The sequence below is a fragment of the Eptatretus burgeri genome, chromosome 12, assembly GCF_056783735.1.
Source record: "Eptatretus burgeri isolate ZD-2024b chromosome 12, Ebu_testis_v1, whole genome shotgun sequence".
Taxonomy (NCBI): Eukaryota; Metazoa; Chordata; class Myxini; order Myxiniformes; family Myxinidae; genus Eptatretus; species Eptatretus burgeri.
The window spans coordinates 67,324,789-67,345,189 of NC_140972.1; the positions used below are offsets into that span (position 1 = coordinate 67,324,789).

Below are 20,401 nucleotides of genomic sequence, written 5' to 3' on the forward strand. Positions count from 1 at the left end.
GAAAAGAAAAAAAATGTTTGAAGCCTTGTGGAAAGTATTGTTTTATTAGTACAAAATACAACTAATCCGCATGCAAAGCTGAAGGGCATAGCAACTTCCTTTGAGGGTTGACCCTTTTGCACTTCATTCCCTTGGTGTGGGAAATGCAAGGTTCAGGTAGGAATTTGCAAATTGTTTTCTATAGTGCCGACGATTGCTCGCCAACTCTTCTGAAGGACACTGGGATCTTAAACGTCCACCAACTGATGTCAGCAGACAGGATGCCCAGATTTGCATCCATCGGAGGGGCGGCACACGCGATGACCAATCGCCCTGCCTGTGAAACACCAGGATGACAGTTTGTAACTTGGCCAAGATTCAGACCCATGTTTGACAGCTCAGAGGAGAGTGTGCATACATTCTTGGCCATCCTGGCAGCCAATTGTTTTATTAAAGAAGCAATAAATATTCAGTTGCAAATGTCCCAAACTTGGGCAAATAAATAATTAAAAAAAAAATTTTTTGCTTCACAATTGCTCAATAAAATTCTTCTTGTGATTTTTTTATATGTGTGTATATATATATATACATGCATACATACATACATACATACATACATACATACTTACTTTGCACGACTGAGGATTACCAGTCCGACTGGCTTTGGAGGCCAGGTTGGAAATGTGGCTTTCCCAGGAAAGATCATGGCAGATAGTGAGACCCAGAAGCTTGAAAGAAAGGACTTCAAGAGAATTGTTGAGAAAGTAGATGGGGGGGGGGGTTCTAAACAGTCCAAAGACATGCTCCAGGTGTTGGACCAGTTTGTGATTTATCCAGATCCGCAGAGAGCGAAGAAGCTGCTGCTTTCCGATCTGAGGGATGACAGATGGTACGACAGAGGGTGGAGTCATCAGCAAAGAGATGAGGAGGATTTTCCAGTGGACATATACTTTGTCCACTGAAATATATATATATATATATATATATATATATATATATATATATATATATATATATATATATATATATTGTTGCGGATTCGCGCCCGCCGGTGTGCGAACGGCCACGTAACTCGAATCGCGGCACGTCGCCCACCGGACGGACAATCCAGTCGTGACCCTCTCGGACTAACGCCGGGAACTAGTCACGGATGGACCTTTCGGTCTCACCACGATCGTGCCAATCGGCCCCCGCGTGGGATAGGGTTGCTCGCCAAATTCGACCTACCTAAGTACCCACGCGGAGGGTAGACCGGGCGATCGCACCTCGCCGCAGGTCGACTTCGGACACGGGCCACTTTAAGCGACCCGTTCCATACTATCGGGATAACCGAGCGGTGTTATTCGTCGGCCTCGACGGTTCGATTAATTATCGGGCGTTTTAGCCCACGACCAACCCTTTACGTGAAGCAAGATGGAGATTCAATGAAAGAAAAGACGAAGCGAAGCGGGAAAACAGTTCAACATGAAGCACATTTATTTCGCGATGAACGGAAAGCACACATATACAATTCCACCAAAAGCACATGTAAAAGAAGAAGACAATGCAATATTACACAAAAAGCAAATGCAACAATGCAGATCTAACCGACTACCGGGCACACGGCAACACTTATACAATTTTACTTCACAGACGGCGCCGACAACACATATTCCCAAAGCAAAAGAAAAGAGAACCACCCTCCAGGATGAGGGGGGTAGGCGGGCCTGGGGCCGAGAACGGGTCGGGCCTACCCGTCTGATGATGAGACGCGAAGTGGCGGTGGTGCCTCACTCCGCGGGCCTCACGGACAGTGTCTGGTAGGGGGTGGAAAAGGGGCCCCCTTTGTCGCACTATCTCAGCGCGGGGGGAAACAGGAGGGGGTTGCTGATGCTCGGGGGAAGGAGGATATCACCCTGTCTCGGGTCCCGCGGCGAGCGTCTCCTCCTCGACCTCGGTCGCGTTGCTGGCCTCTCCCTGTGCAGCTCCCGGCACCGACGCGAGCACCCCCTCGTCCGCCTTCGCCGCCGTCACCTCTCCACAGCTCCGTCTACTCGCCCTCTCCGTCTCCTCTCTTGGCTCGTCCCAACTCTTCACTCTTGACTTCTCCCACTTCTTTCCAGCTCCACCGACGACTCTCTTGAACTCCGCACAACTGCCTTTACTGACGAACGCAGCCGTTTATATAAGCCCCGTGGCTTCGCTCTTTCACCCTTGACCCTTTGCCTCCGACCCTTCACCTCTAACTGGCTCCCCATTGGACCGAGGAAAAGTGGGCGTGAATGCTTTTTGATCCATGAATTTGCATATAGCGACCTCACTTCAACGCCCTGGAGGCGGGGCCAAATCGCCCACGCTCTCTGATTGGACGGAACAAAAGTGGGCGTGAGTCGTTTTTGATCCGTTTTCTGCGGAAAGTCCGTGATGTTTTTGAATACGCTGCTCGGTGCGCGCCCTGCACGAGTCCAGTATCGGTGCCCACGAGTGGCGCGAGAATGGTGGGGGTGCGACGGTGGCGAGTTGTGACGGTAAAGGTCGTGGCTGTTGTTGTGAAGCGGCGTTGTGGTTGGTGGCTGTTGTGAAGCGGCGTTGTGGTTGTGGCTGTTGTGTGATGGCTGTTGAGACGTGGTTGGTGGTGGTAGTAATGGCGGCTGGTCCAAAATAAAGATAGTAAAAGAAAAACGGCTATCCTGAAGAGTCGCAGCCCGACTGAATGACATTTATTCCCTCGAAACAACGGGTTTGGGCCTAACTACACATATACTTACAGAGATATCTCACCTAAGGGACCTGAATGGTGGTTTGTGAATTTCGTCAACCACAACAATATATATGTACAGTTAAGCCCAAAATCATTAATTTGCAATGCAAAATCTGAGTTTTGCATTTATCTCAAACCTACAAGCTGGAGTGGTGGAACTTTCACTTCACCCAAGGACATTTAGTTGGCATGTACAAATCCACATATATTTTGGCTCAACATTATTAGCATAACAATAGAAATGTTAAGATTTCTGTTTTTAATGCCTGTCAAAAAAATTATTCATACCCCATGAATAATTCAGAATTATTCTCAGTCTCAGAATTGAGGCCAATGTTTGTGATAATTTATATGCTTTTGATATTCCTAAGATTCTTTATAATGTTATGCAATTATTCCAAGATGTGTGCATACAATCTGAATACATTACAAATGTGGTCCATTGAATGTACAGGGAGGAATGTTATAGAATAACACTGCTTTTCGACTATAAATTAAGGGGAGCTGATGCAATCATTCTCACATCATTGTCAGCATGGCAAAGAAGAAAGAAGTCAGTGAGGACCTTTGGTTGTGCATTGTGAATGTTCACAAGGAGGGGAAAGGCTACAAAGCTATTTCAAAGCAGTTCCGAGTGCCAGTCGCCACCATACAAAGCATAATTGGGAAGTACAAGGAGTTCTACACTGTGTAAAACATTGAAGGACGTGGTCGGAAGCCAAAGGTGTCGCCTCGTCTGGCAAGAAAAGTATGGCAAGAGTCCAACAACAATCCACGGATCACTATGAAGGCTCTCCTGAACAACCTTGGCGAGTCTGGGAACAAGATATCAAGGCAGACACTCCAGCGGACGTTGCACAAGGCGGGTCTCCATGGACGCCGACCAAGAAAGACTCCACTCCTCCATCCCAGGCACAGAAAGGCTCGTCTTGCCTTTGCAAAAGCTCACCTGGACAAAGATACAAGCTTTTGGTCCTCAGTTCTGTGGTCGGATCAGATGAAAATGGAGCTTTTCGGGCACAGAGATGTTGCTTTCGTTTGGTGAAAGAAAGGTGAAGCATACAACCCAAAGAACACAGTCCCGACCGTCAAACATGAAGGCAGGAGCATAATGCTTTGGGGATGTTTCTCAGCCAGTGGGCCCGGCAATCTCGTCAAAGTGGATGGTGGCATGAAAAAGGAGCAGTACATAAAGATCCTTGAGGAAAACATCAAACGGTCCACAGAGAAACTTCACCTCGGGGAGCATTGGACATATCAGCAGGACAACGATCCAAAACACACCGCCAAGTCAGTCAAGAAATGGTTCCGGGATAATGATGTAGACGTTCTAGAGTGGCCAAGCCACAGTCCGGACCTCAACCCAATCGAGAATCTGTGGAGGGAGCTCAAGACTGGAGTGATGGCAAGGAAGCCTTCCAACCTCAAAGACCTGGAGACCTTCGTGAAGGAGGAGTGGGCCAAAATCCCTGCAGAGACGTGCAAAAACCTTGTGAGCAAGTATAAAAACCGTTTGGAGGCTGTAATCACAAACGGAGGCTTTTCCATTGATTACTGAATGTGACTGAACTGATCAAAGCAAGGGTATGAATAATTCTTGACATGACTTTTTTTTGTAAATCTGTCAATAAAATACCCCCGAAACAATGTATTTCTTGAAATGTCTCTTGCAGTGATTCTTTCAGCTGTTTGTCACATTCTTATGTAACTTAAGCCAAAAGACACTCATTCCTCAAATATCACGATTCAAAATACTCCAAATTTGGTAAAGGTATGAATAATTTTGGGCTTAAGAGAACACATCAGATGGCATTTTTGCCATTCGTTGTGCCATATAGGAACATGACTAGCAACTGTCCATTCATCATTTGTGTTCGATTCCCTAATCCTACGCTCGGGAATCCCAACGCGAACGTTGGGGTGAAAGCATATAGTAACTAGAACGGGCGCTCGGTAGAGCGCATACCTTCGCCGCCGCAACTTTTTTCCGGGCACATTTGAAAAACGTCCATGACGTCACAACCGTCAGTCCGATTGACGTCAAATTTCGTGTGTAACCTCCTTGAAGGCAGTCCAACAAAATGGAATGATAAACACTGAAAAATTAAAAAGTTGAAAAATGACATCATCTTTTGACGTCATTTTGATGCACTTCCGGGGACGTCACGTCCAATCGGGGACTACCATTCTGAAAGCTCATAGTTCACTGAACTTTTTAACGTTGGTTTCATGTCAATAGCTCTATTAGATCTGAAGCTATGCCTACAAGTATATATTTGACCTTGAGTGTGACCTTGTCCTTGACTACAGAGTTAATTGGCAAAACCTGTACATCAATAAACAGATATTTTGGTACCGATCCTAATGCCTGGATTTGGGAGACTTTGCTTTATAAATTATAGAGATATTTGAATGTAAAATATCAGGACATTTTAGCCACAATTGAAAAACATCATGTTCAAACGTCAATGACGTCATAACGGTCAGTCCGATCGAAGTCAAATTTGGTGTGTGACGTCCTTAAGGTAAGTCCTACAAAATGGTATGATCAAAACTGATGAGATCGAAAATTGAAAATTTACGTCATCTTGTGGCATCATTTAGACGCACTTCTGATGACGTTACGTCAAATCCGACACTACATATCCGAAAGGTATCTCGTCATGGAACAATATAGCGGTGGTTGCATGTCGATACCTGTATTATGAAGGAAGTTATGCTCAAAAGAGTGTTTTTGACCTTTTCATGACCTTGACCTTGAGCTTTGATCCGATCGCTCCCAAAATCTAATCAAATCGTCCTTGGATACTCACGAATCATCCCACCAAACTTCATGCAATTCGGTTTAATACTTCCTGAGTTATGCGAATAACAAACAAACACACATATTCACAAATAAATAAATACACAGCGACCAAAACGTAACCTTTCGCAGAATCCGAAGGTAATAATATAATTGCATACTCGTCATACAGTTTTTGATGGATCGGGCTGATAATTTTTGACAGTGGTTGATTATAGTGCGCATAAATGCACGGAAGTCGATTTTTCATTTTCAGAAACAAAAAATATATAAAAATATTTTTCGGATTTTTTTTCAAAGTCCCATTGCTAGGCAACGGTAGCGCCCATAGCAACGGTGCTCAAAAGCATACAACTATATCCTGGTATGAACCTACCAGTCAAGTTTCATCATAATCGGTTGACTCTTCTGCCCTCCAGAGCTGTCCATTACATACAAACAAACAGACAGATGGAAAACCTGAGACTAAGGGTAGTCTAGCGACCACCCGATTATATTTATATATATATATATATATATATATATATATATATATATATATATATATATATATATATATATATATATATATATATATATATATATATATATATATTAGACTAGGCATAAGTCGGGACCGAGGAAAAAGTGACGACTTTGACATGTGACGACTTGCGCGTATGCGAACATTCTTGATGACTGTGGGGTGAAGGATGAAGTCGCGCGTGGTCTGGACACGGACGTGTGAGAGGGCGCAACAATCTCGAAGCTGGCTATTGTACCAAAAGGGAAATACAATCCTCGGGACATAGGTAGGGGTGAGTTGGTGAGTGGGAAAGTGATCAAGCAAAGATGGAATTCATGAATCACTTTATCAAAAGTAAAGATAATGAACAACTGTAAGACAACTCGTATACCATCGGTGATGGTATACGACCATCGACAAATGTGGAATGAATGGCTGTTAGAATTCATTCATTGGAATGAATGTAGAATGAGTTTTCATATGGAATGAAAACTCGTATACCATCGACAAATTACATGACACACAGTCATCGTGATGACTACCACTCAATAGCTACGTGAAAGTGAGTGTGGTGATGTACCAAACAAGCCAATATAAAACCATGATCGGACTACAACACTAAGCTCGATCAATCCTTTACTCCTTCGCCAGAGACTGCATTGCGCAGCCTGTATACCTCTTCAGATGCATGTGGGACGGCGTGCTCACTGAGCTGAATGCAGCGCAGTTATAAATAGCCTATCACTGGCGGTGTAAACCAATGAGCGCGCATCACCATTCCATGAAATCGGGCTTCTCACGAGGTAGAAGTTCCGTGTGACGAGTTAGGCGTGGTAATATACTTGAGTTTCCATTACGCGGGAACAGACAACATCTGACGACTTAGACGAAATCACGACTGAGAGATGACGACTTACAGACTTTATTCAAAGCGATTTAACATTAGATAAATTTGGGACTTTTTGACGCTGCCGACTTAGGCGAAGCGACGAGTTACACGCTGCCGACTTGCGCCTAGTCTACTGTGTATATAACATATATATATATATATATATATATATATATATATATATATATATATATATATATATATATATATACTTGTGTGTCTCCTCCATAACTATGCCTGGTGTTGGCTTAATGATGAGGGTGGCAGGCTTTGGATCCGAGAGTCCTGAGTTCAAATCCTGCTCAGCTGTTGAATTAATACCAGGTGGGGTTAACTCGGCCTGTCATCCTTCTGAGGTTGGCAAAATGAGTGCCAGCATTCTGGTATCCTGTGTCGGAGTGGCGACCCGTCCAGGATTGTGTCCAATAGCCAAGGAGACTGCTTAAGCAGCATCAACATTGCACAGAGCATGGTCCCAATCTCCTCCTCCTCTCCATAACTCCAAAACCATGAAACCTAGTCGTCTAAAACGCTGCATGCATACTGAGGGAACTCCAAGGTAGTGCAAGAGTGAAAATTGGTTTTGGGTTAATTAAAACACCCCTTTTGAAGATTATTAATGACCTGATGTAATTACCCTTGAGCAAGGCATCATCCTTATTGCCGGCCTGGAATTAAATTACATTAACTTTTTTTTTCTTTCTTTCTTTTCATTGCTCTTCACAGCCTTGTTGTATACCCACCTGCTGTACTGCTTGAGCATTATCTTGCCTTTCACCTCGCCCAGATGTGCTTGGGGCTAACGTGGGGATTATATGTTTGTTATTATTATTTCCATATGATGCGGCTATTCTTGTTGAAAATATTGTCAGTGATAATTAATATATGCTTTGTTGCAATGTTATCATTGTTTTTTGTTCTATATTTGGGGCGTTCCATGTCAAGTGTACACATTTTTCAGCGAAATTTTGACACATCGTCTCAGATTTCACTCTTTTTTTTTTTGTGCAAGTGTTTGTATCCACGGTAAAACATTGTGTCAATTTTCAGACCTTGGGGCCCATTTTAGGGCCCCCCCAAATTTTGGCACCCCCGGTTGACCCACAATGTTCCAGTGGCCATATCACAGGTTGTAGTGGTCTGATTTGGATGATCTTGGTATCAAAATGCTCGTAAAAGCGAGAGCCTTCGAATCGCGAAAAGTAAAATCACTCCGAAAAAGAAATTCAAAAAGGTATTGTTTGAGGCACCCTTTGACCTTGGGCCCCCTCCCCCAGCCAAACCGATGATCCCGATTTTTTTCGTGTGAGAATACCCCTTCATATTGTTACGGCTGTGGAAATTTGCAATACACCGGAAAGGTCCTCAGGTTCGATATATCGATAAGTTCATGTGTAGTTAGTCCACACCTGTTGTTTAGAGGGAATGTGTGTGATTCATCCGGGTTGCGACGCTTTGAGTTAGCCATTTTTCTTTCTCTATCGTTATTTTGGACCATTGAGCTGCCAACAACTCAAACACCACCACCTTCGCCTCTGCCTCCACAACTCCATCCCTAAAACGTCGCTTCACCGCCATTCCCAAACGACGCCCGCCAACAACCAAACCACCACAGCAAAACCCCACCACCTGCGCCTTTCTCCTTCCACAACCAACAACCACACCACCTGTCAACACCGAATGTCGTGCTGTCCAGGGCCCGTTCGGTGATTCTTGCCGAACGCGTCAAGCCACGAGTGCAAATGGATGCCTTTGCAAGAGGAGAAGCGGATCAGGAAGGCTTCACGCCCCTTTTCTTCCATCCAATGACTGAGCATCGGGTGGCATGGCCCCGCCTCTGAACCCGCTGTGAATGCGTTCCTTTTAGGAGGGGAAATCGGATCAGGGGAGGCTCACGGCCCTTTTTCTCCATCCAATGGGTGAGCGTCGGGCGGCATGGCCCTGCCTCCAAGCGCGTTTTGAACCGCGAATCTGCATACAAACTCCTACCCCGGTCTATAAAGACGTGAGCACAATGCCTCTCGTGTGTGCAGAAAGGGGTGCAGAAAGTGGCGCTAGTCGGAAGTGGTGGAGTCTGTGTCGTGTGTTTGTGGAGATCGGACGGCGAAGGGGCCGGAGCTCGGAGTGGAGGTCGAGGGACGAGTCACAGAGTGGATCAGGGACGCAGAAGAGAACTCTGCGAGAGTTTGCCGGAGTCGGTGCGGTCCCGAGACCCGGCTAGCGGGACAGAGTGTCCGCCATTCCCCTCTTCCCACCCCGAGCATCAACAATTTCCCCCATCCGCGCTGAGTTAGCGCCGGTAACCCTGTCCGCTCCCCACCCCAACCGTGGTGTCGACCGACCAACACGTGCCTGCGCAACGCACGCCTGGAGGAGCTCACCGACCATACCAGGGGCACGGAGTCAGGCGCGTTACGTGGACATTGCGGCTCGCCCGCCATCGCGCCACGAGGGTGCTGGTAAGACCCCTTCGGTCTCGTGGACCCGGCCGATCACCCAGGTCCCACGTTCATTTGGTCCACGGACCTGTCTGCCTCCTTGCCTGTGAGGGTGGCTTGTATTTTCTTTGCTTTTGGTGTAAATGTGTGTGTGTGGCGCCAGTCTATTAAGTAAACCCGTATAAGTGCTTGTACATTGCGTTATTCGGTTTTACCTCTGCGTATTGTTCTTCATTTGACTGTGTACGTGCATTTTTGTATGGCTGTAAATACGTGCTTGCCTTGTGTGTGTGTGAATTAAAAGTGCTTGCTTGTTGAACTTTTTCCCGTTTCGTTGCGTCCTTTCCTTTGTTTGAAAGTTCCATCTTGCATCATGTAAGGGATTGATAGTGAGTGTCGACACCCAATAAATAATCACGAAACGTCGAGGTCGACGATAACTCCGCTCGGTTATCCCTGAGGCACGGAACGAGCCGCTTAAGCGGTTCGTGTCCGGAGTCGACCTGCGGCGTGGTACAACTCCTCGGTACGCTACCCGCGCGGGTACTTAGGTGTAACGACATTCGGCGATTCACCCTATTTCGTGTGGGTAGAATGCGGACTGGGTTGTGGTGAGGTTAAACCCCCACCCGTGGCTAGCTCCTTGGCGGTAGTTCCAGGAGGGTCACGACCGAATTGTCCATTCCGGTGGGCGACGCGTCGCGATTCAAGTTACGTGGCCGATTGCACGCCGGGCTGGCCAAAATTCGTAACAATATACTCGAACGCATCAGCATAAATGAAAATGGGATCTCAATGGGTTCAAGTGTGATGATGGTTTTATTGTTCGGGGTCCACATTTCACAAATTCTTGATTCGACATTGGGCAACGTTTCCCGTCATCGTTCCAACGACGTCACCTGCTGGCAAGCGAATTTATGCCTGAAATTGACGATCATCATCTCTGGACTATTATATACTAGTAGTAATGCCCGGCATTGCTCGGGCGAGCAATAAAGCCCGGTGTTGCCCGGGCTTTCTTGCAAATTTCCTGAATAGCGGTTAGGGGTTTGCGGTTAGGGTTAGGGTTAGCTGTTAACGTTAGGGTTAGCTGTTAGGGTTAGGGTTAGTGTTAGGGTAGCTAACCCTAACCCTAACACTAACCCAAACCCTAACCCTAACAGCTTGGCGTAGCGGAGGTAAACAGCGCCCAGGGCAAAGTGGAAATTTGCGTCCCCCGTAGGCCTTAAACTTGAGTGGATTTGAATGGAAAATCGCATAAGGGATATCGATTTATCGATTTTTTTTTTTTTTCGAATATCAGAAGTGTTATGGAAAAAATTTATAGCCAATGACCTAAGTTGGACCAAAAGCCATAATCGTACCGAATTTGAATGGAATCTGTGTTTGTGAAAATGCATCAAAACGAATTTTGAGGGGCCTCTTAAGGAAGACAATAATATTGTTGTGGTTGAGGAAATTCGCAAACCACCATTCAGGTCCCGTAGGTGAGGTATCTCTGTAAGTACATGTGTAGTTAGCCCAAACCCGTTGTTTAGAGGGAATAAATGTGATTCATTCGGGCTGCGACCCTTTAAGATAGCTGTTTTTCTGTTCTATCTTTATTTTGAACCAACCACGTCTCAACCGCCATCGCACAACAACCACCAACCGCAACGCCGCTTCACAACAACAACAACAACGCCAACAGCCACGACCTTTACCTTCACAACTCACTCTCGCAATCATCGCATCACCACCATTCCAAGCATCACCGTGGCCAGGGACCGCCACTTTAGACCCTCCACCGCCTTCACCTCTCCTTCTGCGGCCATTCCCGCGCCGCTTGTGAACGCCGAGTGTCGGGCTGTCCTGGCCTCGTACAGGGCGCGCGCTGAGCCGCGGGTACAAAGAGCGGCCTTTCCGAGGGGAAGTTGGATCAGGAATGATTCACACCCACTTCTGATCCGTCCAATCATTAAGCGCGGGGCGATTTGGCCCCGCCTCCAGGCTCGTCGGAGTAGAATCGGTATATGCAAATTCGAGGATCAGGAATGATTCACGCCCACTTTTCCTCCGTCCAATGGGTGAGCGTGGCTCCGCCCCCGAGCCGATCCTGATCCGGAAATTTGCATATGGTTTCTCCTGCTGCACTATAAAGCGCCGAGCGCGGGGCGAATTCAGGGTTAGTAAGAGTTTCTGTTTCGGGCTCGAGTTGGAAAGAGTTTCTGTTTCGGGCTCGAGTTGGAGAGAGTTTCTGTTTCGGGCTCGGGCGAGTTGTGGCGGCGGCGAAGTGTGGCAGCAGCAGTCAAGACGGGTCTGGAGGAGAGTCGGTCTGTCGGGGTTCGGAGTCTGTCGGGGAGCTGCAGAGAGGAGAAACCGGGAACGCGTTCAAGGGCGCAGTGGAGTCGCTCGTCGCGGGACCCAAGCATGCCAGCTATCCTCTTTCCCCAGAGCATCAACAACCCCCCCTTTTTCCCCCCTGCGCTGAGATAGTGCGAAAAGGGGGGCCCCGTTCCCACCCCATTCCAGGCAGTGCCAGCGAGGCCCGCGGAGGAGCGCGGAGTCGGGGCACCGCCGCCATTTTGCGGCTCATCACAAGACGGGTAGGCTCCACGCGGTCTCGGCCCCAGGCCCGTCTGCCCCCTGGTCGTAGAGGGTGGCCCTTTTTCTTTTGTTTTGGAGTATATGTGTTGTCGGCGCCGTCTATAAAGTAAAACTGTGTAAGTGTTGCCGTGTGCTCGCGTAGTCGGTAGTAGATCTGCATTGTGTTTCTTTTGTTGCAATTTCTTTTGGTGCATAATTGTTGTGTTTTTGTTACATTTGCTTTTGGTGCATAATTGTTGTAATTGTATATGTGTGCTTTCCGTGTGCCGCAGAATAAATGTGCCTCATGTTGAACTGTTTTTCCCGTTTCGCTTCGTCTTTTCTTTAATTGAATCTCCATCTTACTTCACGTAAAGGGTTGGTTGTGGGCTAAAAAACGCCCGACAATTAATCGGAACCGTCGAGGTTGACGATAACACCGCTCGGTTATCCCGATAGTACGGAACGGGTCGCTTAAAGTGGCCCGTGTCCGAAGTCGACCTGCGGCGAGGTGCGATCGCCCGGTCTACCCTCCGTGTGGGTACTTAGGTAGGTCGAATTTGGCGAACAACCCTATCCCACGCAGGGGGCCGATTGGTACGATCGTGGTGAGGCCGAAAGGCCCACCTGTGACTAGTTCCCGGCATTAGTCCGAGAGGGTCACGACGGAATTGTCCGTCCGGTGGGCGACGTGCCGCGATTCGAGTTACGTGGCCGCTCGCATGCCGGCGGGCACGAATTCGCAACAATATCATTAGTATATGTGCCAAATCTTGTTTCATTTCATGCAGTAACAAAAATCTGATGGTGGAACAAAGAAAGGGGCGTGCCGAAATATTTATTTATATATATATATATATATATATATATGTACATATATATGTATATATGTATATATATATATGTATATATATATATATATATAGATATTTATATGTGTATGTCTTCTTCTTCTTTCGGCTGATCCCTTTCGGGGTCGCCACAGCGGATCATCCGTATCATCCGCATCGTGATTTGGCACATGTTTTATGCCGGATGCCCTTCCTGACGCAACCCTGTTCGCCTCTTTACGACACAGGGATATGGTACACCTATTTTAACCGGGGTATACACCGGCCCAGGACACTGGTACTCATTTCGCCGACCTCGGAAGGATGACAGGCTGAGTCAACCCCCTGGTGTATTAATTCAGTGGCCCAACGGGGCTTGAACTCAGGACCTTTTGGATCCCAAGCCGCTGCCCTAACCACTGCGCCAACACCAGGCTCGTGTATGTGTATATGTATATATATGTATATATATATGTATATATATATGTATATATATATGTATATATATATATATATTTCTATATATATATATATATATATATATATATATATATATATATATATATATATATATATATATATATGTATGTATGTATGTATGTATTGCATCATTTGCAAAAAAAATTTCTGCATTTTGTGTCTATTGATTTTTTTAAGTGTACATTTTTTATATAACCATCATCGAATTTAATTATAAATGGGCTAAACTCAGTTTTTGCATATTTTGCAGTAAGCGTGGCGACTGAAGATCGAAAGGAGTTCCGAAAATACTGTTGCGATCCGTTCAGCTGCTATAAAACGAAACAACGAAAAGATCTTCGCAATGTGTCAAATGATATGTTGATGAAATTTTCTTCAAAGGTGAAAAAAAGATGACAGACTTTGTACTTCGTGCAGAAAAAAAACTTTCTCAGTTGTCACCAGAGCGTATTGAAGAATCATCTTCGACCAGTTTGAAATTATCATCAGAAGCTGCTATCGAAGGCATTGAAGAATCTATTTCGACAGATGAGGATGAGGAGGTTTATGAGCGAGAAGCAGAAGTTGATCTATTAAACCAGTCGTTATCGATGATAGGCGAAAGCCCATTCGACAAACGAAAAGTGGAGAGAAACCCAGGGTACGTTCCTGAAAAGCGAAGTAAAGTGGAAGATTCTGTGCGAAAGAAATTAGAACTAGTTGCTGGACCAAGCACTGCGGAGAAAACACAAAATACAGCGTCAAAATGTGATGAAAACTGCATGCCAGAGGTGATCAAAAGCCTGAAAGAAAAATACGTTGTTTCGAGCCGTTCAGAGCAAATACGTATGCTGACAATATTTGCTGGGAATATGAGCATCAGAGGGATGATGAGTGATTTCAGTTTGTCCCAAAGAATGGCTGTGCAATCCAAAAATTTAGAGAAAGAAAATGGTATGCTATCGCCTCCAAATCCCAAACAGGGTAAAATATTGCCTGACGAAGTGAAATCTGTCGTGACCGAATTTTACCGAAGTGATGAAGTCAGCCGGATAATGCCGGGGAAAAAGGACTGTGTGGTGGTCAGGAATGAACATGGAAAAGACAAATTCAAAAGCGCCTGGTACTAAACAATCTCAAGGAACTGTTTCAGAAATTGAAAGAGAAGAGCCCTGGCTTGAAAGTTGGATTCACGAAGTTCGCCATGCTCCATCCCTCGGAGTGTGTCCTGGCCGGTTCAGGCGGTACACACAGTGTATGTGTATGTACGATACATCAAAATGTGAAACTCGTGATGTTTGGTTCCAAAATTCCACAGATAGCCGAACTTCCTCGCTGTTATCATGTGATAGCACAAATAGTTTTAACCCAGCACAACCGGCATGTGATTTCAGAACTTGTGAAAGTTGCTCATCAATTGAAGACTTCAAAACCGAGCTGCTGAGTGCTTATGAACTGGAGGATATTGATGAAATTCAGTTTAAACGGTGGACATCCACCGACAGATCTGAACTGAGCTCCATGGTCCTGCCTTTAGAAGAATTCATTAATCAATTCTGTGAATGCGCAGTGAAATTGGTGAGACACGACTTCATTGCCAAGGCCCAATCTCGGTTTTTGAAAAATAAGAAAGACTAAATCGGTGAAGGAGAATTTGTCATTATTGGAGACGTCTCAGAGAACTATTCGTTTGGCGTACAGGATGAGGCCTAAGGATTCCATTGGAACTGCTCTCAAGCGACAATTCACCCCTGGGTTTACTATTTCAAATCGGACGATGGCAAATTAAACCACGATTCGTTCATAATTATATCAGAATGCAATACTCACGACGTCGTCTCAGTCTAACTCTTCCAAAGAATGCTCATTGAACACTTGAAATCTTGCTTTGGAAATGTAAAGAAACTTTACTATTTCTCAGACGGTTGCGCTGGCCAATATATGAATTGCAAAGCCTTCATAAACCTATGTCGTCAAAAATCAAAGTATGGTATTGACGCAGAATGGAATTTTTTTGCCACAAATCATGGCAAGGGCCCTTCAGATGGCGTGGGAGGTACAGTCAAATGAGAAGCAACACGTGAGAGCCTGTGTAGACCATACGACAGTCAAATTATTTCTCCAAAAGATCTTTTCGCCTTTGCTGAAAATGGTTTGAATGAAATAAAGTTCGGTTACAGGATCCAAGAGGCATATGATGAGGAAGAATGAAATCTGGAAGAAAGGTTAAAAACGGCCAAAACCATATCTGGAACTCAAAAACTTCATGCTTTCATTCCTATTTCTGAAACTGCTCTTCAAGTACACGAATTCAGCCTGAGCGAGGAACACCGTATCGAGTCAGCTATTTCAAAATCTACACCAACTTTTAACGGGAAACTCTCAGGTTATGTCACAGTGCACTATGATGGAAAATGGTGGCTTGCCTGCATCATGGAAGCCTTTCAGGACACTCATGAAGTGAAAGTGAATTTTCTTCATCCAAAAGGTCCCACAAATAGTTTCTTTTTTCCTGACATTGAAGATCACTGCATTTTAGACATTTCTGATATACTTCTTTCTGTAGAAGCAAAAACTGCGACAGGTAGAACCTACACAATCAGTAAAAAGGAAACACAGCTGTCAAATAAAACATTGGTTGGCAAAAAATCTTGACTATGATATGCTACGAAAAACTGTTACTCACACTAGTATCGCTTCCAGTTCCTGCATGTGCATGTGGAAAATTTATGCACAATATACTGATATAGTGTATTGGAAATCTTGTGTTCAAATATTGTGCTATGTATTGTGGCGTATTGTGTGTCCAGCACCCGAGTCCCTGAACAATAAAACCATCGTCACACTTGAACCCATTGAGATCCCATTTTCATTTATGCTGAGGTGTTGGAGTACATGAAGGGGTATTCTCACACTAAAAAATCGGGACCATCGGTTTGGCTGGGGCGCTGGGGCCCAAGGTCAAAAGGCACCCCAAACTATAACTTTTTGAATTACTGTTTCAGAGTGATTTTACTTTACGCAATTCGAAAGATCTCGCCTTTACAAGCATTTTGATACCAAGATCAGCCAAATCGGACCACTACAACCTGTGATATGACCTCTGGAAGATTGTGCGCCAGCCAGGGGCGCCCAAATTTGGGGGGCCCCTAAAATGGACCCCGATGGGCCCACAGGTCTAAAAGTTGGTATTTTGAGTTATGTCACCCAAGTGAATAAATGACCAACATATGGGGAGAAAATGAGGTATTAGTGTCGGGAGGGTGTGTACACTTGACATGGAATGCCCCATTTTGTAATTTGAATGTCATGCCGTGGTGGAAAGGCATATAGTCACCCTCATAACTAAAGTGCCTAAGGCATTTTATTCGTTGATGAAATTTAGGCACTTTTGTTATGAGGGTAACGATATATGAAGCTGCTTTATGTACCTTAACATGGGAATTCTAATGTATTTTTTTTGTCGTATCGTTGAGTTTTAAAAGGGTCTACAGGATCTACAGACTTTTGGGCTTTTGGGTCCTTGGGGACGCTTTGGGTCCTTTGGGACGTTTTGGAACTTTTGGGTCCTTGTGAACTTTTCTGGACTTTTATGTCCTTGAGGACTTTTTGGGACTTTTTGGGTCCTTCTTAAAGGGTCAAAAGGTACATCCCAATGGTGCGTAGTTAAAGATGTACGTAATTAATCGGCTAAAAGTATGACGCGTACACACACGCATACACTTTTTAACAGAGTTCTTTGAAAGAGGACTCTGCAAGTGGGAAATTTGTGATGGTCAATTCAAAAATATACAAAGCCACAGAGAATACCAAACATCAGTCTTTACTTTTCACAGGTTCAACCAACATTACATGGTGGAAGTCTGAACACAAGGTCGATGGACCATTTTTTAATGTTTTTTTTTTGTATCCATGTCAGTGATGGGTAGATGATGAAAGCAGATCGCACAAAAAGGTTAAACAAAGCGATGTCATCTAAAAATATAATTGCACATTTTCAGTGGATAAGGTACCACCGAAGGCACTGCATGGTTCCACGGGGCCCAACACCATCGGTCGACATATTCAGATTGACAGTTCGGGTACTTTTTCCGTGTATCGCCATGGCTTTGAAATGAGCAACCAAGCAGCTTGTCGAGCACTCGCCAAGTGGCTTAAATACTCAAGCAAGCATGCCACCAAAACTGTTGCTAAGGAATGGCTGGCTTGGCAAGCGATTAGCGATAGGGTATAACACACCACTCTGAGACGCTTGGAATGTCCATCAATGTCCGAATTGGACAAATGAACACACACTTTTTTTGGCAGTTGGAACTGCTGCTGAGGTTGATTCCACCGTTGAAATTTTGAAATTCATTTCATGTTGAGAGATTCTATCTAGAGCTTATCACATGTGTGGAAATTAAATAATTCCACAAACACCCATGTCTCCTGGTGTTTATAAGCGTATGTGGGTATGAAGATGAGGAATTCGATGATACGAGTAATGAGAGTTGAAAAACATTTTTGAGCACTTTATCGTTAAGAAACTGTTGCGGCCTGTTTCATGTCAAGGACACAGACACAGGCTTGCCTTTGACTGGAAACTGAATTCGCCAAAAATCCAATCTGCTTTGGCATGACCATCAATAAGTCCCAATGACAAAGCCTCAACGTTGTCGGCCCAAGTCTGCAAGAGCTCGCATTCACATTTGGCCAGCTGTACATGTTGGCAAGCAGAGTGGGAAGCACTAAAGGATATTTTGTACATTGTAATGAAAAGAAAACGTTTACCAGGAACTTCTTCAGTGAGACTAAGTCAGTTGCACCTCATGCTCTGTTCACAGTTCAGTCAGTCATTGTCATTGCAACATACCAAAAAACCCAAAAACTAAAACAGTTTTCTCCTCTTCACCAGGTTTTGACTTTCATATTCTATTTTAAACCTCATATCCTTGAAACAGTTTTGTATGAGGTCTACATAATCCCATCTGTTATGTCATTTCAGGAGAGTATTCTATGGGTACAACGAAATAGCAGTAAAAGTGCCTTCGTGCCATAAACTTCTTCTGAAAGAGGTAGGTGTTTGATTCCGTGCTCTGCATTGTCTATTGCTTGCAATGGAGGAGTTGCTGCCACGAGTTTACCAAATATAGTCTTGCTTTTCTGTTATGACCGGGTTGGAAATCTTTAAACTCGATAATGACAGTTTCATGGATAACAAAATAAAAATATATTTTCCTTTATTAATTTATTAATTTATCTATTTCATCCAGTAAGCATTTTCTCTTCACGAGACAAAAAGAAAATAATAAAATGTCCAACCAAACAAGTTCCTTATTTTCCACACATGGTTTTCTTTCACATATACCAAAAAATTCAATCATGGGCACATTTGTTAACATTTTTTTTTAAAATGAAACTTTGTATATGCTTTCATAATTTGGGGATGCGTGAAGTTTATAACAATGTCTTGGATTTGACCTTCAGTCCATGCCCCATGGGGGGAGAGGGGGGGGGGTAGGGACTTTGGATCACGGTCAAAACGGGAAAATAATTTTTAACTCAAAATTTGATGTTGGGTCATTCCTGTGAAACTTTTTGCCATCCTTTAACTTTGCTTAAGTAGGAAGCGTGGGCATTGTGATGATGTGCCATTGACTTTGCTCTTGTTCCTTTTATGCTGGTAAATTGAGGCCAATGAACTATCATCACGTTCTTTACTTCTGAATGTTATCGGGCGATGTTAATGGGCACACGTCTATGATTCAATGCAGTTATTATTATTATTATTTTTTTTGTTAAGTGTGAAATAGTCAGGTGAGTTGTCTATTCTTCAGAGCTGAGTCGAGTTACAAACCCAAAAAAAGAGAATGTCATGATGTTGTAGTTGGTCATTAACTTGGGAAGAAAGATTGTCATTTGAGAGTTTTCTGGTTACTTCTGGATAAAGATTAATCGAGTAAGTACAAAGATTTTCCAGACGGGATTTCTTTCGTGAATGTTCTCTCTCTGACGAGCTATGCAGATACCTCCTCAGAGAGATGTCAGGTGACGTTTCATTTGACAGGTATGCAAACTTTGCGTTCGCGCATGCTCGTTATCTCCATGTTTGGTTTCAGAGGGCGAATGGAGTCTTCTCGGACTCAAAGCATACACCTCAGTTTTGGGAAGGGACCATCATTCCTGGACCATGCTGTGAATTTTAATTGTTCTCAGTTTTGTTCTGAGGGCTCTTTTCACAATCGTCACACTGAGCCATGGAAAATTTCCGTGTGTGTGTGTGTTTTGTGTGTTTTTTTTTTATATATCTCCAGACTCAGTGGCATAATGGTTAGATTGTCCACTCTGATTCTGGGATGTTGTTGCTTTGAACCCCAGTCGAGTCATACCAAAGACTTAAAAAATGCTGCTTTGCTTGACATTCAGCATTTAAAGGGACAGAGCATGGACAAACAATGCTGGGAATGATATGGCAAACCACCGCATAGAACTCTTGCCAAGATAATGATTCGACAGCACCAACGCTCTGGAAAGAGTATGGCGCATCAAATCAAAAACAAATGAACCATGGGAGAGAATAACAGGAAGTCCGGAGGTGATTTGTTGTGCACCATGCCACGCGCACCACTTGTTTTAATTTGAAATATACTTGTTTTGGAGAACTGTCGGTATGGATCGGTCGAGTACGGAATCTTCAGGTTTTGTGTTAAGCGATCAGCTCATTGGCCAATGGAGGCCAACTGTCTTTGTCATGCTTATGACCGAGATGCTAACAGTAGCCTGAAAATGAGAACATTACTGCTTCGAGATTGATCTCGTTAGTTTGGACATGGGGAATTTGCTTTACATGATGGTTTGATCTAAAAAAAAAAATTTAATCAGATTTTTGTGATATATATCTTTTGTATGAGCCACATTGATTTGGATTAGTGCCAGCACAATGTGTGTTCCTACAGAAATGATACTATCATTCACTCAACAATAACAGGCCTTTTGTAATAATGCTTGCATGCGTTGGTTCGCATGCTGTGAAAGTGTTTTTCTTTTTTGTTCTGTCGTTTAGTTGCTGCCCTGGGTCATGATAACTCGGTCATGGAGTTAATGCTTGCTGTCATGTGGATTTCTTCTCTATCAGATGATCGATTTTGTGCAATGTCACAAACTTATTACTGGATTGAGGAAGTTTGTTTTTCTTCATCACTCCAGGATAA

The 20,401-nt window shown here is 44.3% G+C and overlaps 1 protein-coding gene across 13 annotated transcripts in view; it reads left to right on the forward strand.

The window, feature by feature from the left end:
• ATP13A3 (ATPase 13A3) overlaps positions 1-20,401 on the forward strand; it is a 245,618-nt gene that overhangs the window by 38,542 nt on the left and 186,675 nt on the right. For all 13 annotated transcript variants that reach the window (XR_015049870.1, XR_015049869.1, XR_015049868.1 and 10 more), the window contains one exon: positions 18,196-18,265. Coding sequence is in view for 10 of the 13 variants with exons in the window: in XM_085848389.1 (XP_085704515.1) it covers positions 18,196-18,265 (70 nt within the window). In the remaining 3 variants the exon portion in view is untranslated. The remainder of the gene's footprint in view (positions 1-18,195; positions 18,266-20,401) is intronic.